Here is a 26403-nt window from a genome sequence, read left to right on the forward strand (position 1 = left end):
TATCTTAACTTCATTATTTCTGTTTCCTTTTAATTGAGTTTTTCAGTAATGTAAAGTGCATTATAAATATAATATAAATTATATATATATATATATATATATATATATATATATATATATATATATATATATATATATATATATATATATATATATATATATATATATATATATATATATATATACACGCTGCAGAACCATTAGTAAAGGACAGATCAGGTAAGCGGGTGTTATATGAGTGAGGATCATTTACGTTTTAATTAGTGTGTAATTACTGTGTAATTACTGTGGTGTGTACAGTAACGGGCCATAACTAAGCTGCACTCCCCCAGGGCGTGGGGCAGGTTTGCGTGGCGGGGTAAATGTCTTAACCCGTACTGTGTCGCCATCTAGTGGAAATATAACCCCGTTTTAAACTCACTCTGCAAGTATTATTTATATACAGTTTATTTATTTGTAACCCAGGTTTATACATTATGCTAATGTTGGACTTGTGCTTTTGTGTTTTTTATGAAGCAACCTGTTTTCATAGGTTTCATTTGGATGTCATATATCAGTGTTTCCCAACCCTGGACCTAATGGCCCCATGTCCTGCAACAGGAGGAGACAGGATTAGTCTTTCATCTTTGTTGCCAAATGCCAATATATGAATATATGCCAAAGTTCAACTTCATAATAATATCACTTATATCACATATAATAATATTGTTTTTATTTATTTATTGTAATAATATTGGTTTCATTTTTTTAGTTATTTTTGTAATAATATTGGGTTTATTTAGATTTATTTATTTATTTATTTATTTATTTATATTTATAAAAGTATTGGGTTTATTTTTATTTGTATTTATAATACTATTTTGTTTATTTTGAGTTTTATTTATTATTATAATATTGGGCTTATTTTTTTTATTTATTTTTTATAATAATATTGGGTTTATTTTGAATGTCTTTGTCACGTGACGCTGCTGTTGTGTCTGGTTCTCGCGAGAGTTTGCAGCGCTGCCATAGCAACGGTTATACAGAAATGGCGGTCAGGGATAGCGTGTTATTCTCCTCCGCTCTTTTCGTGGTTGTTGCTTTGATTTCAGCCGAAAATACAACGAGCAGCGATCTGAACTCTACTACGCCCAGTGAGAGGAACTCTACGGAGGAGATTACACTTTATGAAACAACTACGGAGACTGAGTTAACGACCACAACGCCGACTGACGGCAGCCCGGAGGAGACGTCCCGACCCGGGGAGACAGTCCGAGCCGGGGACACGTCCAGCCCGGAGGAGCCGGTCCTCCCCGCGGAGCCGCTGCCCGTCTCCGGCAGCCTCCTCACCGCGGTGACGAAAGGTAAAGGCTGATTTATGGTTCCGCGTTACACCGTTGCTGCGTCTCGCGTCCAAAACATTAGTACGTACACTAACACTAGTATGCACTATCCATACTCATTCCGGAGAAATGTATTTATTTATTTATTAACAACACAACTTTATTGAAAATATACAAACTCTAAAAGAGGATAATGGACAAATATATAAAATAATAAAGGAAAATAAAATAAAAATAAAAAAGGGGATTCTTGTAAGGAATACAAAAAAACAAAAAACAAGGCGCTCTAAGAATTAAAAGAATGAAAAGGTGCATAGGAATAACAATATAAATTAAGCATTTAAATTCACATAATGGAGCATAGAAAAGGAGAGGAATTATTCAATTAAATTAAATTCAATTCACACTTTATTAGAGACACATCTCGAGAAAAGGTCCATAGTACTTATAAATATTATACATATAACATACACGATATAAAAGACAACAACCTACAATATAAAAGACAACAACAACCACAATACAGAAGACTTTAAGTGGTCTTCTTAGTCTTCTGCCCAACCGGAAGACAATCAGTGCACGTTTAATAAGGTCCAAGACCAGAAAAAAATTAATCTGTCCAAATACCTATTTAACCTAAGCTTTGATGTGTGTGTGTGTGTGTGTGTGTGTGTGTGTGTGTGTGTGTGTGTGTTCTAGTTGACAGCTTGTGTCCCTGCGATGAGCTCCAGGATGTGTGTGACATCAACTGCTGCTGTGACAGAGAGTGTAATGAGGAGGTGTCGCTGTTCACCAGCTGTTCAGTCACTGCTGTCAGGTAGGTAGTACCCACATACTAGGTACTAGTAGGTACTAGGTACCTACTAGGTACCTGGGCTGCATGTACGAAGAGTGAGGCGCACAAGCAACTTTCAGATTCTGATATGGAGTCGGCTGCAGGTGCTGCAGGACTGTAGAAAGTGAGAGTGAGAGACTGGTTCTTTATTTCTCACGTTTGCACCTCGATAATCCCATTTGCACAACTTGTCTTTATTTCTGCAGCGGAGGAATCAGATCGTGATGCTTCATGTTTTAAATATAAATGTATATTGTTCACATTGTTATACTTATACTACTAGAGAGAGGTGATCGCGGACATCCACAATGTGTAAAACTCAATAAACGTGTACATTGGTCTTAATCCGTTAGTATATAATACGCGTGACAGTAAAGCGGAATGAGGAGCCGTTTTTCATCCACCAACTGAAGTTCTGGTGTCGGTTCTTAAAATACAAACAAGATAAAAAGGCCCAATCCCAATACTCCCCCTACTTTCTACCACTACCCCTAAAAAAGAAGGGACAGATTTTAGGGCACTTGAAATCTTCCCAGGGGCCTGTCCCAATACTCCCACTACTCCTACTTTCAGCACCACCACTAAAATCAGGAAGCTGAGAGACAAAAGCTGTTTTAATTTCAGCTGTAGCGCTGTTAATATGCCACTTTATTAAGTTTTAATATTTTTTCAGGCGTAAAAGTAACCGTTAAGATCCCCAACCTGGGCTCAGTTTATCCAAATAACGCCCGTTAAGAAATTTGATCCGATGTTTTCGGAGATGAGAAGAGCCGCCGGCTCCGGAGCAGCAGCAGCAGCAGCTCACGGCCGGGTCAACCTGCGCCGTCGTCCCGGGGAGAAACCTGCAGCTCTGTGGAGAATTACCGCTGGCTGAAATAAATCATTTAGGAAAATAAATGTTGGTTTAATAGATGAAATCTAACAGTTGTAGCTACGCCTGTTAAGAAATTTGCTCCGAAAATTTTGAGATTTCTGCCTGCCGGCTCGGGAGCTGATTTATGGTTCAGCGTTAAATCGACGCAGAGCCTACGGCGTAGGGTACGGCGTAGGGTACGGCGTAGGGTACGGCGTAGCGTACGGCGTAGGGTACGGCGTAGGGTACGGCGTAGGGTACGGCGTAGGGTACGGCGTAGGGTACGGCGTAGGGTACGGCGTAGGGTACGGCGTAGGGTACGGTGTAGGGTACGGCGTAGGGTACGGCGTAGGGTACGGTGTAGGGTACGGTGTAGGGTACGGCGTAGGGTACGGCGTAGGGTACGGCGTAGCGTACGGCGTAGGGTACGGCGTAGGGTACTGCGTAGGGTACGGCGTAGGGTACGGCGTTGCTGCTGTGTTTCTGTTCATGGTGTTTGTGCGAATGTCAGCGGTGGCAATGAAGAAGAGCGTTGAGAGGGCTGTGATTCCCTGCCTACGCCAACACCACCCTCCAGTACCTGCAGTCCAGCATGCTATATAAATAAAATTGAATTGAATTTAATTGAATGTGTTTATGGTTGCAGGGCCGGTGTGCAGCTGTGCAGCCACCAGGTGGCGTCCTACTCTCTACAGAGCAGAGAGGACGGCTATGCAGAGCTGCAGTCCTCCGTCCAGCAGGAGAAGAACTCTCACGTCTTCTGCATTCACTCATACAACCGTGAGTCTACAGGACAACCCTGTTAAACACACGGAGCTCCAGATTTAAATAGATTTAAATAGAACTTTGGAGGGATTTTGGATGTTAGGACATGATGAAGACTCATGCTTACTGTATAACGTGTGGTCCATCCATCCATCCATCCATCCATCCATCCATCCATCCATCCATCCATCCATCCATCCATCCATCCATCCATCCATCCATCCATCCATCCATCCATCCATCCATCCATCCATCCATCCATCCATCCATCCATCCATCCATCCATCCAACCAAACCAATCCAAACCAACGGTTTAGATTTGTGTTTACATTTTCTACCATGAGTTGGTCACTGAAGGTAAAATCCCTGCATTTCTGGGGTTTGTATTTCAGCTCTAGCTCAGTGTTTCTTCACTACAAAGCTCATCTCCGTTCCCGTTCTCTCTCTCTAGGAGTTGATGGATTGTCTCACCCGTCACCAGCTCTTCCCACTGACAGCAACTTTGAGTCCGTCCTGAACCAGTTCAGCAGCTTCATGTTTGGGTGGGGGAGCAGCGTCCAGCCGCCTGCAGAGCTGCAGGCTGCAGCCGGATACCAGGTCACTGTTCATCATTACTAATGCCGGGAAACCAGGGAACACTTCAAACACACACACTCACTCAAAGTCTGCACTGCTTTCTACGGTAGAGCAGAGCTACACTGCAAAAACTCTAAATCTTAACAAGAATATGTGTCTTATTTCTAGTTAAAATGTCTCATTTTTAGTCAAAAAATCTAGTGAATCTAGTGCCACCTCACCTCTAGTGGCTTGGATGAAATATCAGGGAACTGAATTGAAGATATGGCTTTTGTTCACATGTTGTTTTACAAATGTTGGTCCCACATGTTTTACATATTGAATGCTGTATGCGGTGGTGGTGATTCCAGTGGTCCGGTGGGCTGATGGCTGTTCTGTTTCAGTATGGGGACGTGCTCCTGACAGCAGGGGGACGTGGACAGAGAGGGACGTTCTACCTGCCGTCCCCTGGAATCACGGCGGCCTGTGTGAACAACAGTCCAGCAGGTAAACTCAGACATCACGGTGGGGATCAAAAATCAATTTTCCCTAAATCGATTCTCATATTGATTCCTGAAAATCGATTCATATGTCTAAAGATCGATTTTTTTTTTCATCATTACAACTTTTGGTATTTTTTTTGTTTATGCCCAAAAAAAGGAATGTTTTGTTGGACACGAGAATAACTGGTGCATAATTTTGCCTTTAAATATATTTAAAGGTATGAAAACATTAAAGTGTTCAGTTATAATTGCATAAATTGTCTATATTTCATTACTTTATATACTGTCTTGGGGTTACATTTGCTTAAAATGCTAAAAACCAAATTCTCAAAAAATTTAAAACCGAAATAGACCGAAAATGGAAAAAATTAAAACGGAATGTGGGAAAAACTAAAACCGATTTTATCCGTCGTCTGTTTGCTCACTGCAAAAACTCAAAATCTTAACAAGAATATTTGTCTTATTTCTAGTTAAAATGTTTCATTTTTAGTCAAAAAATCTCATTAAAACAAGACTCATCACTGGAAAAAAGTGAAAATTTACTTGTGAAAACTGTCAAATAACAAGCTATTTATCTGGTGATGACTCTTGTTTTAAGTGTCATGAGATTGTTTGACTAAAAATTAGACATTTTTTTATTTATTTAATATTGATATTGAAATTAGTAGAATTATCATAACGATAGCAGTGACTGAAAATATATTACTAATGTGTGGTATTATTAGTATAATTATAGTGTTACTAATATATTATGATATTATGCATATATAACTGATGTGTGTGTGTGTGTGTGTGTGTGTGTGTGTGTGTGTGTGTGTGTGTGTGTGTGTGTGTGTGTGTGTGTGTGTGTTTGTGTGTGTGTGTTTGTCTACATGTATGTGTATTATTATTGTTGTTTTGATTATTGTTGTTTGCCAGTGGGACAAGATTTTTTGCTTGTAATGAGAAGATAAATCTTGTCCCACTGGCAGATTTTTCTACTTATTTTAAGTGAAAATTTACCGGCTTTTAGCTTCTTTAAACCATCTGGACCTTTAACCCTTTAAAACATATGAGAGCTTAATTTTTTATTTGATGTGTTTATTTGATATTAAAAATAAAATGCAAAGGGTCATGATATTTATTCTTTAATATCTTTCATTTTTTTATTGTGTAAAACTTTATTTTTACGGGGTGGTGCAGAGAGCTCAGATATTTATTTATTTTTATTTTATTTTATTCTTTATTTCATTCATTAAAAGAAAGACAAAACAGTTCAATATAATTACAACAAATCTCCTTCCTTGAATGAAAGGGAACAGAAAGAAGACTAAGCTTATTTTATCTGTCCCTTTTTCCTAAGAAATCAAGTTTTACTTAATGTAATAACAAAAAACAAATTACGCAATTTAAAAAAAACACTTTCCAATAAACGTAATTTAAAAAAAATAAACAAACAAAAAAACAAAACCAAAACTACAACAAAGTTATAAAATAACACAAAATAGCTGTCGTCAAACACAGATAGTCGTATTCTTGACATCTAGATTAATGTATCAAATACGACATCCGTCAGTATAGGGATAATGATGTCTCCTTTTCTGTGCAGTCAATTATAATGATGTTGTCCTGATCTTAGTTAGTCTCCAGTGAAAAACCAACATCTAAGGAGAATAATGTGTAATTTAAGATTTATTGTGTAATTTGTGACTTTGAAACAGCCACTGTGGTTAAGACATTTTAAAAGGGGGAGTAAAACATGTGACCTGGCAGTGAGAGACTGCAGAACGCTGACCAGAGGTTTTCCAACGTGAGTCACATGACTGTTAATTCTCCAGCGGATGGTCCAGAGTACAACTCAAATAAAAGCAGAGCCTCGTAAACGCTGTAACCTCAGATACTTTCACCAGGAGTACAGGACACCTGGGGCCTCATGTACTAAGAGTGCGTGGATTTCAACGTGAATTCGTGCGTGGAATTAACAAAACCGCAAAAATTCATATGTACAAAGCTGTGCGTACGCCCAAATCCACGCAGGTTTCTCTGTACATCCCAATCAGCGTGGATTTGAGCGCACATGCGGGAGCACAACACTCCGCCTTGTCTCCTTCCTCAAATATATGTTTGAATATGATATGAAGATAATTATCCATTAAAAACCGCTCATCCTAACAAGAAAATGCTCTGAGCTGGAATAAATAATTCATTTTGGGGCATTTAGGGGTGTCGGACTCCGGTCCTCGAGGGCCGGTGTCCCTGCAGGTTTTAGATGTTTCCCTGCTTCATTGCACCATGATACAAGTGACTGTGTCATCAACAGAACTATCCAGACTTTGATGACAAGTTGCTGATGATGATTAATTAGAATCAGGTGTGTTAAAGCAGGGAGACATCTAAAACATGCAGGACACCGGCCCTTCTGGGATTCAGTTTGACGCCTACACTTATGTTGTTCTTTGCTTTGCGTTGCGTTCGGTGAAGAGTTTTGGTTTTATTATGATCGTACGGGTTTGTTAATGTTTATGGGCAGCGTTAGTGCATCATTACACTCTGCTTTTCTTGTTTGTATTTTAAGAACCGACACCAGAATTTTTGGTGGATGAAAAACGGCTCCTCGTTCTGCTTTATTGTCATGCATATTATATACTAACGGATTAAGACCAATGTACACGTTTATTGAGTCTTACACATGGATGTCCGCGATCACCTCTGTCATAAGTATAACAATGTGAACAAAATACATTTATATTTAAAACATGAAGCATCACGATCTGATTCCTCTGCTGCAGAAATAAAGACAATTTGTGCCGACGGGATTATCGAGGTGCAAACGTGAGAAATAAAGAGCAAAGTTGCTGTAACTCGGAGTGTTGCATCCGCAGGAGGAGAGACAGGTGTCGTGCCAAAAAGTGATTGAAGGCCAAATACAGTTAATGAAAGGTTGTTTCTGCCTAAATATGACTTGATCTCATTCTTGAGCTTCATAATCTGAAATCTGACGGTTTAGCGCTGTCGTTCAACGGGCTGCTGTGCGCGCTCCCGCGGCCAGAAATCAGAAGAAATCAGATTCTGGCAGGCAATCACTTTTTGGCACAACACCGGTTTTTGCTTCAAAATTAATTTTAATGTATTTCTGTCCAGACACAGTTATGGGATGTTTAGGATCTGGCTTTTATCAGTAGTCCTCCCATACGGTCGTCATGACGACAGACAGATGTCCGACCTGCAGCTCCAGCTGAAAGATCATGTTGGTCTGAACCGGAGCAGCTGGTCCAGTTCAGGGCAGAGATCCAGAAGATCCTCTTGGTACCTGAACCAGCTGATGGTCCAGTCTTAGTCCTGGACCAGCAGATCGGTGTGGTGCCTGAGGACTCGCTCCTGATCCTGCCATCAGCAGGTTCCTCTAACGGAGCCAAAGCTCCATCAGGATTTGCGGGTTCCATTGTTGAGCTCCTTTAGTTGTTTGTTCAGATGATGTGGTTGATTGTGAGATTGTTGCAGCTCCACTCTTGTGTAACTTATTTGGTGATGTCGGGACTGTCATGTCCTTCACGTGGTCGTGAACTTATTGTTGACGTTACGTTTCCTCATATTCTGCACTTCACTGCATCACCAGTGAGTGTCGCCAACGGACAAAACCTCAGAAAAGTGCGTACAAAAGCCTTGATGTGTGAGTGAAGGACCGCAGCTTTCTACGTTCACGTCATTCTTTGTACATCCGACCGTGAGCGTTGAAAGTGGCGTACGCACGTTTTTTGTGCGCCGCACTCTTAGTACATAAGGCCCCTGATCTCTCATGCTTCATGGTTCTATTCTCCCACGGCCTGTTCCAGGTTCTTTGAGTAAACTCTGACTGCAGGAGCTTGTTCTCACACACACACTGCAAAAACTCTAAATCTTACCAGGAATATTTGTCTTATTTCTAGTTAAAATGTCTCATTTTTAGTCAGTTAAAACAAGAGTCAACACCAGAAAAATAACTTATTTGAAAATTTTCACCTGTTTCAAGTAAAGTTCACTTGAAATGAGTGAAAAAGTGAAAATCTACTTGAAACAGGTGAAAATTGTTGTTTTTTCCAGTGATGAGTCTTGTTTTAAGTGTAATGAGATTTTGTTGACTAAAAATGAGACATTTTAACTAGAAATAAGACAAATATTCTTGTTAAGATTTTGAGTTTTCGCAGTGCATCTAGGTCTCTCTACACTCAAGCTCCTCCTTACTTGGATTTGGGAGGATACAGGGGGACAGAATACTTCAGACAGACACACAGATGTAGGTAGATGCTCGGAGTGTTTGTTAACAACCCTAGACATCAGAATCAGAATCAGAATCATGTTTATTTGGCCACGTCAGGTCAAACAAGACTTGGAATTTGACTTGGTTATTTTCGCTCACTCTCGCTCGTTTTTGTTTTTCTCGTTCTCATTTTTCTTCGAAAAATGTGATATTTAATGGTTTGCATTAATAGGCGTGGCCTAACGGCTCAACAGCGCCCCCTAGAAAACTTTGTGCCTCAAGCCCCACAATACGTTTTGACGTACATGAACGAAAACCGGTACACACCTGTATCATGTCGCAATTTAAAGAAAAGTCTCTTGGAGCCATGGCTGAAACCCAACAGGAAGTCGGCCATTTTGAATTAATCGTGTAATTTGGCCGCAATTTATGCCATTCCTTCGGCCGTTTCTTCGCCCGAACTGTAACGTTCACCCAGGTGTGTTATACATCAAAATGTGCGTCTCCATCCTGCGACGACGCGTATTACTATCCTCAGTCAAAAGCGTTAACGTGGCGACGATAGATGCCAAAAAGCACGCCCCCCCCCTTCTTCTGATTGGTCAATATCTGATAGTTCCTACTTTGTGCCATAACTTTTGAATGGTTTGATATAGAGAGTCGTGGGTGGTTTCATCCGCTAAATGTCCAGGCCTGAAGAATCTACATCAAGTCTTACAAGCTTCCACTGCAGCCTGAACGTGCACAAGGGTGGAGGACCCGTTCATCGCTGCTTGCAGATTTAATTATTTGTGTTTTTTGTGTTTGGGTTGTTTTGTCAGCGTTCCTGAAGGACCAGCACAGCCGGTGTTCCCAGCAGGTGGTTGTGGGGAGGGACTGCAGCTCTCTGCCGGCCCTCAGCACCGACACCTACACCAACATCCAGCTGCTCAGTGTAAGCCCCAACACACCGGTGCACAGTTGAAGTTAAACTCAGCTACAACATCCTGATGGTTTTTAGAAACATCATATTCAATCAGAAACCTGAATATTTGTTCAACCAATTACTAAATACTAGAGACAGACATAATAATGGCACCAGAAATGGCAGCTCTGGATACCTGATACCTCCAACTGTAGAACTAATCTACTCAAACACTCAGTCATCTATCATTCAATAATGTCCTGGAACTCTTTACCTCCTCACATATCTCACTCACAAAACAAATTAACTTTCAAAAAACGACTTAAGGCTCACCTAATGCTGCAGACCATATGAGTGGGAATTTATTATTGATATTGAAATTAGTAGAATTATTATAATGATAGCAGTGACTGAAAATATATTACCAATGTGTGGTATTATTAGTGATATTATACTGTATTAGTATAATTATAGTATTAATATATTATGATATTATGCAATTTTCACCTGTTTCAAGTAGATTTTCAATTGAAATAAGTAGAAAAATCTGCCAGTGGAACAAGATTTTTTGCTTGTAATGAGAAGATAAATCTTGTTCCACTGGCAGATTTTTCTACTTATTTCAAGTGAAAATCTACTTGAAACAGGTGAAAATGGTCAAATAACAAGTTATTTTTCTGGTAATGACTCTTGTTTTAAGTGTAATGAGATTTTTTGACTTTTTGCAGCGTAGTTACACTAGGAATGTATGACTGTATGTATTTATGTCTTAGATGTTATCATTTATGTAATATTTTATGTACTTTATGGACCCCAGGAAGATTAGTGGTCTCCAAGGCGGCAGCTATGAGAATCTATCCAATAAACAAACAAACATCCCATCACAGCCTTCTGCTGCACACGCTCACTCTTCAAGAGGTGACGGCATGAGTGTCACGTTCCCTAAATCCTCACGGGCGCAGCAGTTTTACTGTCATTTCAAGTACAGTTTCTTTCTAAAAAACAACCTCTTATAAATACGGTAGATTATTAGGGCCAGGCAGGATAAAAATAAAAATAATATTTTAGAGGAAGATTTTTTTTTCATTATGCACTTCGAGAAAAAAGTCGAAATGTCGAGAAAAAAGTCGAAAAGCCGAGATTAATGTTGAAGTACAATTTCGAGAAAAAAGTCGAAATGTTGAGAAAAAAATCAAAATTTCGTGAATAAAGTCGGAATGTCGAGAAAAAAGTTGAAATGTTGAGAAAAAAGTCTAAATTTTGAGAAAAAAGTCGAAATGTCGAGAAAAAAGTCGAAAAGCCGAGATTAATGTTGAAGTAAAATTTCGAGAAAAAATTTGAAATGTTGAGAAAAAAGTCAAAATTTCGTGAATAAAGTCGGAATGTCGAGAAAAAAGTCGAACTGTTGAGAAAAAAGTTGAAATTTTGAGAAAAAAGTCGAAATGTCGAGAAAAAAGTCGACAAGCCGAGATTCATGTTGAAGTACAATTTCGAGAAAAAAGTCAAAATTTCGTGAATAAAGTTGAAATATTGAAAAAAAAGTCAAAATTTCGTGAATAAAGTTGAAATGTTGAGAAAAAAAGACGAAATTTCGACTTTATTCACGAAATTTCGACTTTTTTCTCGAAATTGTATTTCAACATTAATCTTGACATTTGGACTTTTTTCACAATAAAAAAAATCTTCCACTCTCAATTTTTTTTTCTCTTGCAATGGCCCTAATACTCTTCCGTATATAAAGGAGTGTCCACGCTGCCCCCTAAACATTTCAGATACTGTTGCTGGAAGGTTTTCCTGGTGAACCTTCTCTGCCAGTGTTTTAATGCGTAATATTAGAGAAAAAGAAGTGAGAGAATAGGAAGGAGGCGTAGGGCACCTTGGAGCACTGGAGTAGGACCGGGATTCCATTTGTTTATCACGGTTGGCCGTCAGAGAAACCAGGGGGTCGTTTCCTCTAAATGTTCATCCTGTTTGTGAGCAGAGTAACACGTGTCCTGAGAGCAGGAAACCTTCACCGGTCCTAGTAACTTTCATTATAGTTCATTATTTACATTATATTATATTGGAGTCAAAGATTGATTAATATTCAAAGACATCTAACAAAGTGATTTGTGTTCCACAGGGAAAGACTCCAGATGCGTTGGTAAGTAACTGATCACTGCAGAGACTGTTAAAATGCTGGGCCAGTGTCCCCGAGAAAATAATATACGATCTCATACATCATAGCCTCTGAGTGAAGTTGAAAAGCCACTAGGACAATACATGATTGTACACAGTTTATGATAGGAGGGGGTTTCATTCGTAGTTTTCACCTAAAAATATTGAAATGAACTGAATTTGTACTAGTTAATGAGAAGTATGAGCTTTCACAACACTGTCAAGATCCTCCACCAACTGGGCCTCAGTGCTCCAGATACATGAACAGATACAGGAAGCCCTAAATAAAAGACATGTCCCTGTACTTTTGATACGCCTAATGTCCCTGTCACTTTTGTTTTTTAAAGACCCAGAGTAGAAAATCACTATAATGGAATGCAATAAGCAGAAGTGCTTAGGCAGCGTCCAGGTCCTCTGGGGCCGCTGGCCAGCTTGTTGGGCGATGCCCTGCAGCAGCCCTACCGATCAAACCAACGAGTCCTTAACAAGCTGATGGTACAGCAAGGCTGCTGAGGATCTGGATGAGGAACCCTCGCCAAACCAGAACATTTAGCAAGACAAACATCCACACACACGTCTGGGTTCAGCTTTCCCCATCGGGGAGTTGGTTCCCCGGACACCACAGTGTGGTCAAGTGCTGTAATCCAAAAACAGAAGAACAGTGACACAACTTTAAAGTAGCGCTTCTTTCTCCACAACTTAAACTGAGTGGTGTGTTCAGTTCACCGGTCTATTAATGTATACAGGACTGTCTCAGAAAATTAGAATACTGTGATTTTCTGTAATGCAATTACAAAAACAAAAATGTCATACATTCTGGATTCATTACAAATCAACTGAAATATTGCAAGCCTTTTATTATTTTAATATTACTGATTATGGTTTACAGCTTAAAGGAGCATGAGGCAGGATTGAGGCAGGATTTATGAAAAAAATTAGTATACGTTTTAAGTTTTCTAGTAATAATGTCAGATGAAGCGTTCCAAACCAAAAAGAATGATTCCTCTAGTGTATCTCTCCGTTAACTTGAACAGGCTGTGTGCTGCAAAATGTGCTACAATTGTGGCCGGAATTTCCCGCGCTGTCCTGCGGATGTGACGTCAATTCTGATTCTGATTGATTCAAATGACGCTGCATGCCCGTTCTCCCGTGCCGGTTTCGCTGTTGGCTGCAGTACCCCCGACGGCCGTCGTCGTCGGTGGCGCTAGAGAGTCTCATTTCTTAAAAGGAGCCTCATGCTCCTTTACAGTTTTTCACTATTGCTTAAACACATTTCACGATACTGCCCTCACTTTTCACAAAACTCTAAACACAAAATACTTTTCTAAAGCTACGTACACTAAACCTCACAGTTTCTTTTCAAAACCAACCCATCACACCAAAACAGTTGCTCATATGCTCAAAAACCAACCCATCACACCAAAACAGATGCTCATATGCCCAAAAACCAACCCATCACACCAAAACAGATGCTCATATGCCCAAAAACCAACCCATCACACCAAAACAGTTGCTCATATGCACAAAAACCAACCCATCACACCAAAACAGTTGCTCATATGCTCAAAAGCAAACTCTGACACCAAAATACCACTCAAGGCCTGCAAAAATGTAAACACTACTGAGCATCATTAACCACATTACCAAAAAAATTTAAAACACAATGTTCACAGTGTGAGACTGTTCTTTTTACAGTTTCACAACTGCCAGGATGCATTTGAGCAACCCTTATTTATTCTCAAATATGTTTTGGGCATTTACTATAGATTTGTGCATTTCATGGGAATAGTTACATAATGCAGAAAATGCAGTAATATCACAACTCAATGCAAAAATTAGTACCGTAAACTCCATAGAGGATCCATTACACACAATAGATACAGTACAGTAACAATTGAGAACACAATGTTCAGGGTGGTATTTCTTTTATTACAGTACGTTTGAAAATTGACACAGTATGTTGTATGTTGACACCGAAATCATGGGGCGGCATCACGTTGGGCTGGGTCGGGCAACAGGACCTCATCAACGTCACAGGCAATATTGTCCATAGCCAAACAACGTGGGAAGAATGCCCTGGCATGCCGCACCCAGCCTTGGAACGCCTCCACAGCCACATCATCACAGGCCAGGTCCATAGCCCTGAGAAGGTTCTCTCTGGTGTAAGGTTGGCGGTCATAGACCTTCCACCGCCATGATGAGAAGAACTCCTCTATTGGGTTTACGAACGGAGAGTAGGGTGGCAGACATACACTAATGAATTGCTGATTGATGTTACAGTTTTTCACAATTGTTTAAACACATTTCCTGATAGACTACCTCACTTTCTCAAAACTCTAAACACAAATTACAAAACTCACACACAAAATGCAAAATCCTACACTTCTCTTGCAAAAGCACACTCTACCCTCAAAACAGTGTTAACTCTTCACTAAATGGTATTTCCTTCTCAAATGCCAAACACATCTGACACGAACTCCTCTTCTTCTGTCTTGATCATCTATTTTTGTTTTTGAGCCTTCAGCAAACTGCACTGACTTATATAGGTGTGGTCACATCATTTGCAATAGGTGTTTTCAATTATGAGTCGTTGTGTTTACTGATTGAAACCAGGTATGTTCATTGTGTTCAAGTTTTGCTGATTGTGGGTAGCATTTTGCATCACATGAGCTTCACAATGGATATTGGAGCAGAGTTATATGCAAAATGTGTTTTAGCACGGCAAAATGTGTTTAGAGTTTTGAGAAAAAGGGGATGGGTTTTGTGAAAAGTGTCTACAGGTGAATTGTGTTTGTGGTTGTGGCAAAAGGGGGGTAGTTTTACTAAATGTGTTTAGGCAACTGGTCATTTGGTTTAGAGTACTGGGTTTTGTGTTTTGGCAATAGAGAAAAACTGTAAGAAAACTCAAATATCCTATCTCAAATTAGAATATTCTGGGAATCTTAATCTTGAACTGTAAGCCATAATCAGCAATATTAAATTAATAAAAGGCTTGCAATATTTCAGTTGATTTGTAATGAATCCAGAATGTGTGACATTTTTGTTTTTTTAATTGCATTACAGCAAATAAAGAACTTCATCACAATATTCTAATTTTCTGAGACAGTCCTGTACATCTGTCATGTCAAGTCTCCCATTATCGTGTGACTCCAGCTACGTCCACCTTTCTGCAAAATAACATACAGATTAATTAATTGAAATGAATGGTTACCTTAAATATGCAGTTTGAGAAAAAGTTTTTAAACAACTCCTCTAAGTACAAACTGTGTGACGGTGCACTAAAGATCAATAAAACCAAAGATTCCTAATGAAAGAGAAGTGCAGAGTAGTGGTGGGACTCGATTAAAAAAAATGTATCTAATTAATTAGAGGCTTTGTAATTAATTAATCACAATTAATAGCATATCAATATTTGACACGAGAAGCAACATTTTTCAATTTAAATGGATTTTAGTATATGACTGAATAAATGAGCTTAAACAACAATTGTGTTTATTTTGATACCTGAGTGTTAACATAAAGTGCAATATGAATAATAGGAATATGATTGCATCGTCCACAAGGCACAAACCTAAATTCAAGTTAGCTATATTCAAGTTTTTTGTAAACGTTCTATGTCTTAAACACTATGTTTTTATTTAGTAAAATTTAAAAACAGCACTTTCAAGTACATTCCAGAAAAGTGGAAACTGAACATTGCTAAGTAGTTAAAATATCCATGGCATAAAACAAACAGACCAACAGTTAAACATAAAGTGCCCTTTCTACCATAAATGGTTTTGAAAAACAACAAACAAAAATGATCCATGAACTGATGACAGCCCGTCCTATTCTGCCATTGTTCCGAGCAAAACATCTTTGCAACATCGGCCATAACAGTTTGATCAACATTAGTGTGACTTAACAGTAACGACCAACCCATTGGCCTGGCATCACAATACTTCTTCCCAGGTTTCCGTTTCCATAGTTGTTTCTCGTGTTGAGTTCTGTGCATCCAGTACTGGAGTTGAGGGGGGATGAGGGGGGGTGGCATCCCCCCTGAAATAAAAACGGTCCAAATCATCCCCCCTGAAATAAAAATGGTCCAAATCATCCCCCCTGAAATAAAAACGGTCCAAATCATCCCCCCCTGAAATAAAAACGGTCCAAATCATCCCCCCCTGAAATAAAAACGGTCTGAAAAGGTCCAAATCATCCCCCCTGAAATAAAAACGGTCCAAATCATCCCCCCTGTAAAACTGACATCCCCCCTTTCCATCCCTTATGTCATTTCATCAATGAATGTGGTTTTACTGCTATTTCAACATTTACAGTCATCACCAGAAAAATAACTTATTTGACAATTTTCACCTGTTTCAAGTAAATTTTCACTTGAAATAAGTAGGAAAATCTGCCAGTGGAACAAGATTTATCTTCTTATTACAAGCAAAAACATCTTGTTCCACTGGCAGATTTTTCTACTTATTTCAAGTGAAAATCTACTTGAAACAGGTGAAAATTGTTGTTTTTTCCAGTGATGAGTTTTGTTTTAAGTGTAATGAGATTTTTTTTACCAAAATGAGACATTTTAACTAGAAATAAGACAAATATTCTTGTTAAGATTGTGAGTTTTTGCAGTGATCCATGTTACTTATCCTGTGAAGGACAGAGTCATATTGATAAGTTCAGAAAAGTGTTTTTTATTGTTGTGTTTTGATGTATTTGATGTAAGCCCAGTGGATATTTAAAGCTTACAGAAGGCTGCATTTAACTGCTGCTATGTCATTCCTGCAGTATTTCTGCAGGTGTTTTGGTCACTGCTATTATTTGTAATATATTATATTATTTGTAATCAGCACAAATGATCTGTCCCCATATGATAAAATCCACCATCCCCCCTGATCTTTTTTTACAACTCGAGTACTGTGTGCATCAGTATTACGGGTAACTTATGCCGGGAACTCGTGCAATGAGAAACATTCCGCACTGTTTGGAGTGCAAAAGTAAATTGCGATTAAATGCGTTACTTTTTTTGTTGCGTTATTTTTCTGTAATTAATTCCTGGTAATTAACGTGATAAAGTCCCAGTCCTAGTGCAGAGTGTTTGTGTCTGTTTCCCGGTGCTGCTGGAGCTGGTTCCTGTGGAGGTGTCCTCGCTGGTCCTGCAGTCCCTGGACGGGACCCAGACGGAGACGTCCAGCAGTGGAGGAATCCTCCGTCCTGCTCTGCTCAACCCCACCCTCTGCACCAACGTGGTGCTGAAGGTTAGTGGTTGGAGTTGGTTTTTATTACCTTGTATTCATGTCTAAATCAGTGGACCCAATAGAAATATGTCAACATTTGATCTAATAGCGTTGTCTCGTCACCTGTGTTTACGGAGGTCAAAGTGTCTTCAGGTGGATCTTAGATTTAGTTCATTATGTTCGTGGTGAGGGTTTTATCACCAGCTGCTTCTCATCAAACGTCTTTTTATTGAATTGTTATTGAATGACTTGTTTACAGGTGGTTCAGTATTGAACGATCTGTTTACAGGTGGGGTTCGGACAAAGTGACAATTTCTTATCCCCCCTTTAACCTTGTACTGTCTTTGGGTCAAAATGACCTAATTCTCCTTCCTTCCTTCCTTCTTCCTTCCTCTTTCCTTCCTTCCTTCCTTCTTCCTTCCTCTTTCCTTCCTTCCTTCCTTCTTCCTTCCTTCCTTCCTTCCTTCCTTCCTTCCTTCCTTCCTTCCTTCCTTCCTTCCTTCCTTCCTTCCTTCCTTCCTTCCTTCCTTCCTTCCTTCCTTCTTTCCTCCCTTCCTTCCTTCTTTCCTCCCTTCTTTCCTTCCTTCCTTCTTTTCTCCCTTTCTTCTTTCTTTCTTCCCTTCCTTCCTTCCTTCTTCCCTTCCTTGTTCTCTCCCTTCCTTCCTTCCTTCCCTCCTTCCTTCCTTCCTTCCTTCCTCCTGCTCTCTCCTTCCTTCCTTCCTTCCTTCCTCTTTCCTTCCTTCCTTCCTTCCTTCTTTCCTCCCTTCCTTCCTTCTTTCCTCCCTTCTTTCCTTCCTTCCTTCTTTTCTCCCTTTCTTCTTTCTTTCTTCCCTTCCTTCCTTCCTTCTTCCCTTCCTTGTTCTCTCCCTTCCTTCCTTCCCTCCTTCCTTCCTTCTTTCCTCCTGCTCTCTCCTTCCTTCCTCTTTCCTTCCATCCTTCCTTCCTTCTTTTCTTCCTTCCTCCCTCCCTTTCTTCCTTCCTTCCTTCCTTCCTCCCTCCCTTCCTTCCTTCCTTCCTTCCTTCCTTCCTTCCTTCCTTCCTTCCTTCCTTCCTTCCTTCCTTCCTTCCTCCCTCCCTTCCTTCCTTCCATCCTTCTTTCCTCCCTTCCTTCTTTTCTCCTTTCCTTCTTCTCTCCCTCCCTCCCTCCCTCCCTTCCTTCCTTCCTTCCTTCCTTCCTTCCTTCCTTCCTTCCTTCCTTCCTCCCTCCCTTCCTTCCTTCCTTCCATCCTTCTTTCCTCCCTTCCTTCTTTTCTCCTTTCCTTCTTCTCTCCCTCCCTCCCTCCCTTCCTTCCTTCCTTCCTTCCTTCCTTCCTTCCTTCCTTCCTTCCTTCCTTCCTTCCTTCCTTCCTCCCTCCCTCCCTCCCTCCCTCCCTCCCTTCCTTCCTTCCTTCCTTCCATCCTTCTTTCCTCCCTTCCTTCTTTTCTCCTTTCCTTCTTCTCTCCCTCCCTTCCTTCCTTCCTTCCTTCCTTCCTTCCTTCCTTCCTTCCTTCCTTCCTTCCTTCCTTCCTTCCTTCCTTCCTTCCTTCCTTCTTTCCTCCTTTCTTCTCTTCCTCCTTCCTTGACCCAAAGACAGCACAAGGGTTAAACTCAGTGTGGGATTTAGAGGAACCCAGTTTGAAATATTAGACATTTGTTGTGAGTACGGTTGTTATTAGACAGTGGAAACATTTTGGTTTGCTGACTGGACTCTGAGGGATCGATACAGAGCAACCATGTGACCTGAACACAGCATATCGCAGCTATGTACATTTATTTAAAACAAAACCAAGTGATGTGAGTAGATCCGGTGCCCGTGTGTCCCCAGGTGGAGTACGTGATCCGGTACAGCTCAGCTGGGGAGGTCGTCAAGGCAACGGTATCTCTGGTGCTGGGATCCATTCGTGCAGCCAGAGTGACGCTACAGCAGGAGTTTCACGTCACGTACGTCCAGGTACTGGAGCCATCAGATACTCACTAACATTGATGCTCACACTAAGACTAGTGGTGGGACTCCATTAAAAAAATGAATCTAATTAATTAGAGGCTTTGAAATTAATTAATCGCAATTAATCAAAAAATCAATATTTGACACGAAAAGCAACATTTTTCAATTTAAATGGATTTTGGTAGATGACTGAATCATTAAATTGACACATAAATGAGCTTAAACAACAAAATTGTGTTTATTTTGATAAGTGAGTGTTAACATAAAGTGCAATATGAATAAAAGGTATATAATAATATAATAATAGCTTTTTCAGGACTTAAACACATTTGTTTTTGTTTAGTAAAATTAAAAGACAGCAAGGACTGGATGTCCGGACATTTCTTGCTTCTAAATTCAGATAAAACAGAGGATATCATTCTTGGTCCAGAGCATCTTAGGAAGGGATTAGATGGTGTTGCGATGGCTTCCAGTGCAACTGTGAGAAACCTTGGTGTTGTTTTCGATCAGGATTTGTCGTTTAAACCATATGTTAATCAGGTTTGTAAAATAGCATTTTTCCATCTCCGCAATATTGCAAAGATTAGGAAAATCCTCTCGCAGAGTGATGCAGAAAAACTAGTTCATGCGTTTGTATCTTCTAGACTAGATTACTGTAATGTGTTGTTAGCAGGATGTCCAAGTAATTTGCTGAATTGGCTCCAGCTGATCCAGAATGCAGCAGCACGAGTGCTGACAGGAATCAGCAGGAGAGACCACGTCTCTCCAGTGTTAGCCTCGCTCCATTGGCTACCTGTAAAATTCAGAATCCAATTAAAAATTGTATTACTTGCATATAAAGCCCAAAACGGCTTAGCTCTGCAGTATTTACAAGACCTGATAGTGCCTTATGTTCCTGGCAGAGCTCTCCGTTCTCGGAGTGCAGGTTTACTCGTAGTTCCTAGAGTATCCAAATGTAGATTTGGAGGGCGGGCGTTATGCGTTTATTTTTTTTTGTTGCGTTATTTTTCTGTAATTAATTCATTGCAATTAACGCAATGAAGTCCCAGCCCTAACTAAGACACATTCACATTCATAACTGACTCTTTGGGGCCATCCGACTCTTCAGTGGACAACTGCACCCACTACAATGTTTTAGCTAACAATGAGAAAACCGTAAATTTCTGTTAATCTGAGATCGTTTTCTGTCTCTGTTTCTCCGTGTGAAGGAGGATGCAGAGTTCCCTGTCCGTTCCAGCGGCAGTCCAGGTTACGTGGTCGGACTGCCTCTTGTTTCTGGAGCAAGAACAACAGAATATCCTTCTCTTGAAAGAGGTGGATTTTCAATACCCATAAGTTCATTGATTTACTATTTTACCTCTATTTTACCAGGACGTCCTTTGAGATACAATCTTTATTGAGGGAGACCCTGAATGAGCAGGATGAATGAGAGAGAGAGCATTTTTATCAGGAGAAAGTTAATTATCATCGATATCATTTAAAAAAGATGAGTGGTGTTTTCTTTTCAATTAGAAGTTAAGTGTTGTTGCAAAGCTACCTGCCATGACTGAACATAGGTCGTAAAAACTGGACCAAGCATCACGTCATGTGACCCGTTGGTTTCTGAACCTACGGGTCACGTGACCCAAGCATTGGGTCATATTGGGTCACATGACTCGTTGGTTCCTGAAGAGGCCTTTTTTCCCCCTAAACGTGCCCCAAAAGTCACCAAATTTTGCACGCAAGCCAAGCCTGGCGAAAAATTTGATATTTAATGGTTGGCATTAATGGCGCCATGGCCGAAACCGAACAGGAAGTCGGCCATTTTGAATTAATCGTGTCATTTTGGCGCAATTTATGCCATTCCTTCGGCCGTTAATACGGCCCGAACCGTAACGTTCACCCAGGTGTGTTATACATCAAAATATGCGTCTCCATCCTGCGATGATGCGCATTACTTTTGTCTTTCAAAAGCGTTACCGTGGCGACGATAGACCCCAAAAAGCGCGCCCCCCCCTTCATCTGGTTCCTGAAGAGGGGGACCAAGCGTTGGGTCATATTAGGTCACGTGACCCGCTGGTTTCTGAAGAGAGGGTTTGAAGCGTCTCTTTCTTCCTGCAGCGTGCAGCCGTGTTGCTCTGGAAGCTGACAGCCACACACCCACTGTATGTCAATCAAAGTGGCCGTGGCTACCAGCTGAAGTGTGCTGAGATACCTGCAGACCTGCCGTCACATGTTTATAGAGGAAGATCTGGTTTCTCATGTTGAATTGATGGTGAAATCAGAAACTACTGCTCTGTGTAGCCAACCCTCGGTTAGTACAACCGGCCGATTGCTTGGGTAAGCGTGTTAGCATGACTCGTGGATGAGGAAGTGATTTTGGATAGGCATCGCTGAGCCGACTGTCAAAAAGTTTTTTTTCCCGGACAACCAATTACAACCAATCTTACTTGTGCATGAGACTCAGCCGGGAAATGAGACGGTTGGCGCCGTAGTAGTAGTGTACTGATGTCTAGCGTTATCTTTGCCACACCCTGGTGCTCCAGGAAGCAGCATTTGTCCTTGACAGCGTCCTCCACTGGGATCAGCAGGAGCATCAACCCCAGAGACACCCTGTCCCTGCTGCAGGGAGCTGGAGACCAGGACTGTCTGCAGGGTCCCCACCAGCACTCCCCCGTCCTGTTTGGCCTGGACTCCACGTCAGGCTGCACTCTCAGGCACGTTTACACCTCTACACCCCACACGGTTCAGTCCTGTTAACACCTGTAGTGGTAACAGGAGTTTTATCTCTGCAGAGTGGAGGCTACAGCCAACTGCTCCTTACTCTCCCAGCTCCTCCTGGACGTTCTGAGAGGACCAAACCGTCCTCAGTATGTGGCTTCCTTTGGAAACTCGCCGTTGGAAAATGGACTGGAATGGGTCCAAATCAAGAGGAACCTCGACGCCGCGGTGAGTGACATCTCCAAGTAGAGCTTCAGTGAGGGGGAGGTGGAAGTGTCTGCCCCCCCGCCCTCAAACCTCTCCCCATGCCACCTGTATCATTGCTACAGAATGACCGTATCACAACATGCCATTTAACTTCACAACCTGGCAATTAGTGGTGGGGAAAAAAATCCATATTGCAATATATTGTTGCACTCTTTGTCACAATAAATAATCCATAAACTAATGGCAAATATCGATATTTTATTACAACACACATAATGGATTTACGCGGTTATCACCGCACTAATGTTCATGCACTTCAATTTGTCCAGCTGTACAGTGTTTACATTTACAAGCTACGAGGCAGTGAGGAAATATACAAATGCACTTTTTTTGTACATTGTATGAAGTTTTGGCATTATACTTTCTGCCATAACTTTTGAATGGTTTGACATAGAGTCGTGGGTGGTGTCATCGGACTCGGTTTTGACTCCTTGAACATAATTGGTGCAAATTAGACCCGTCCCATCATCTTCTTTTTTCTTTTTTTTTTAACCTTGTCTGCACACATATTAATGGTTGATACCATGCCGGTAAAGACCCGCCCCTTCTTCTGATTGGTTGATATTTCATAGTTCCTATTTTATACTATAACTTTTGAATGGTTTAACATAGAGAGTCGTGGATGGTGTCATTTGTGATATGCTTATGATGTTAAGTTGAGTTTTATGTGAACAGCAAAGGCACTTTTTATAGTACAGGGGTCAGCAACCCGCGGCTCTAGAGCCGAAGGCAGCTCTTTAGCGCCGCCCTAGTGGCTCCCTGGAGCTTTTTAAAAAATGTTTCACCTGTTTTTTCCTTTTTTTCTTTTCCTTCTTTTTCTTCTTTTCCTTTTTTTCTATTTTTTTCTTCCTTTTTCCTTTCCTTTTTAATCTCGACATTTCGACTTTTTTCTCGACATTTAGATTTTTTTCTCAACGTTTTGACTTTTTTCACAAGATCTTGACTATTTCCTCCACATTTCGACTTTTTTCTCGAGATTGTACTTCAACATTAATCTCGACATTTTGACTTTTTTCTTGAAATTTTGACTTTTTTCCCAAAATTCTGACTATTTCCTCTACATTTCGACTTTTTTCTTGAAATTTTGACTTTTTCCTCAAGACTGTAATTCAACATTAATCTTGACATTGACTTTTTTCTCGACATTTCGACTTTTTTCTCGACATTTTGACTTTTTTCTCAACATTTTGACTTTTTTCACAAAATTCTGACTATTTCCTCCACATTTCGACTTTTTTCTTGAAATTTTGACCTTTTTCTCGACATTGACTTTTTTCTCAAGACTGTACTTCAACATTAATCTTGACATTTCAACATTAATCTCGACATTTCAACTTTTTTCTTGAAGTGCATAATGAAAAAAAAAATCTTCCCCCAGTTCTTGTGTTGTGTGTTGTCTTCATTCTAAGGCTGATACAAGACTTTTCATTTTTTGCGACTCCAGACATATTTGTTTTTTGTGTTTTTGGTCCAATATGGCTCTAAAACATTTTGGGTTGCCGACCCCTGTTATAGTATTATTGACCTAGGAATGTGGGGGAAACCGGGGGGGGGCGGTGGCCATGAGTTGCCCGTTCATCGCTGCTTGCAGCTTTAATTCTGTCTGTCATTTGCAGGAAACACAAGGTTGCAACATCCCACTGTCACTCCACTTAGAAATTGAATGGACCAGATTTGGGACCCTGGTGAACCCTCAAGCTCAGATTGTGAGCGTCACAGAAATCATCCAGACCAACACCAGCAGTTTGGTAAGTGATGGGTACTGACAAAGGACGGGGGTTAAAAGAAGGTGAAGTGGGAGGGCAGGCTTACAGAAACATGGGAACACCCAGGGAAACCAAAAGCAGGAATTTGACATTAATTGATGGCGTAGCATCCCGCCGTAGGATCGTTCATGTAAAACACAGAACGCCAAAATAACTACGGCTGGGGATCCATTCAAATGTCAAGAATCGATTCGATTCCGATTCTTAAGATTCAGAATCAATTATCAAGATTTGATCCGATTCTATTCCAATATTGATTTGGGTTAGTGTTATTAAAACTGTTCTTTGAGCTGTTGCATGAATGATATGACTGTAGTTCTGCAACATATTAATACTAGTATTATATTGAGATTCAACAGCAAGTATTGCAGCTAATGATGCTGTAAGGACCAATCAGCTCCCAGAATGCTGATAGAACTGCTTTCAGAAACATCGTGTGGGTCAGAATTACCAAACAGATCCAGGGAGGAAACAGAGACGGATGAAATCCGTTTTATTTTTTTCCCACATTCCGTTTTAATTTTTTCCATTTTCAGTCTATTTTGGTTTTTAATTTTTGAGAATTTGGTTTTAAGCATTTTTTGCAAATGTAACCCCAAGACAGTATATAAAGTAATGAAATATAGACAATTTATGCAATTATAACTGAAAACTTTAATGTTTTCATACCTTTAAACATATTTAAAAGCAAAAACATGGCACCAGTTATTCTTGTGTCCAACAAAACATTCCTTTTTTGGGCATAAACAAAAAAATACCAAAAGTTGTAATGATGAAAAAAAAAAATCGATCTTTAGACATACGAATCGATTTTTAGGGAATTAATATGAGAATCGATTTAGAATGGGAAAATCTATTTTTTTCAACACAGGCCTAATTCCAGCGGTTTTACGGCTCTGACAGGTGGAAGACGTGAACAAGACTTGTGGATCTTTTGAAACTTTGTAATTTCATTGTCTCCACCATGGACTTTTCTGTCATGAGCTTAATTATGGTTAAGCCTCATTATCGTGTGTGTGAGTGCGTGCGTCAGGGTTCATACACATTTTAACCAACACATTTCCATGACTTTTCCATGACTTGGCAGCAAGTTTCCATGAAAAAACATCAATGTATGAATGAAATATAGGAATAAAACTATGTCAAAGGTCACTACAGTGGAGATCTAATGACATTTATGGTTTTTTATACAAACTAAACATTTGTTTAAACTAATACTAACACTGATATACCAGCAATATGTTGTAGTGTATGTTGTATAGTAATCTAATATTGCACAGTCACATTAAAGAACAAATAACTAACATAAACCAAATGTAAGGCCAAATGTACACAGATATGCGCATTTGCGTTCGCCACAAGCAAATCTCGTTGCTATTTGGCTCTCTGGAAACAGCCTGGAATATCTGCTTCTGTCTTCACATGACTTCATGTCATTCAGGTCATGGGTCGTGTATTTTGAAGGATCAAATACTCAACATCCCATATTATCCATTTTACATCGTGCAAGAAATCATGCAAACGTTGAAAATCGACCGTGCGCATGCACGCACGAGACTTTTCCATACGAAATATTTATTGATCAATTTTAAATCTACCTTATAGGCTGTTATTACTAAATGTTATCAAGTCAGAAAATTCAAATTCCATGACTTTTCCAGGTTTTTTTTCTAAACGTACCAACCCTGGTGTGTGTGTGTGTGTGTGTGTGTGTGTGTGTGTGTGTGTGTGTGTGTGTGTGTGTGTGTGTGTGTGTGTGTGTGTGTGTGTGTGTGTGTGTGTGTGTGTGTGTGTGTGTGTGTGTGTGTGTGTGTGTGTGTGTGTGTGTGTGTGTGTGTGTGTGTGTGTGTGTGTGTTCTCCCCAGGCCTCGTTGTCCGGGGGCAGCAGCTCCTTCCCCGTCAGCAGCTCTGTGTCCTTCCTCCCGGTGTCTGCGGAGCCTCTTCCTGGATACAGAGCCACTCCAACCATCGATGCCAAACTGCCCTTTGACTTCTTCTTCCCTTTTGTCTGAGCCGTCCAGCTCCAGCCACACCTCACCTCTGACCTCCATCCCTACCGGGACTGTCTGGATCATGTCTGCTCATGGTTGTTGTGTGAATAGTGTATATAAGAGTATTTTACTACATTATTTAATAAAATAAATCAGTCCTCCTCCTGTCACATGTTGAAATCTTTTATTTAAGCAAATACATCTATATTTCTGTGTGAGGTTTCATGGCTGTACAAGACTCCTACAGGAGTCCATTAGGTCTAGTAAAGGACTCCTACAAGACTCCTTTAGACCTAATAGACTGATAAACTGCATCTATATATTTTCTATTATACCAAGGTCTGTGTGAATACTCCATTCTGATTGGCTGGCAGGTGTAGGTTATCACTTATAACCTACACCTAGAAAACAAGTTTGGTCAA

At 40.3% G+C, this 26403-nt stretch overlaps 1 protein-coding gene across 1 annotated transcript; it reads left to right on the plus strand.

Annotated features, from left to right (window-relative positions):
- Positions 1-1026: 1026 nt before the first annotated feature.
- Positions 1027-26133, plus strand: LOC133447710 (tectonic-1-like). The gene is made up of 14 exons (XM_061726443.1): positions 1027-1343; positions 2022-2139; positions 3657-3790; positions 4227-4372; positions 4735-4837; positions 9871-9983; positions 12076-12096; positions 17222-17353; positions 19138-19263; positions 20466-20551; positions 21816-21953; positions 22032-22185; positions 23841-23972; positions 25856-26133. The coding sequence occupies exons 1-14, from the start codon at positions 1028-1030 to the stop codon at positions 26000-26002; spliced, it is 1866 nt and encodes a 621-aa protein (XP_061582427.1). The 5' UTR covers position 1027; the 3' UTR covers positions 26003-26133.
- Positions 26134-26403: the final 270 nt, after the last annotated feature.

Source organism: Cololabis saira, chromosome 7 (genome assembly GCF_033807715.1).
Source record: "Cololabis saira isolate AMF1-May2022 chromosome 7, fColSai1.1, whole genome shotgun sequence".
In the NCBI taxonomy this organism is placed as follows: Eukaryota; Metazoa; Chordata; class Actinopteri; order Beloniformes; family Belonidae; genus Cololabis; species Cololabis saira.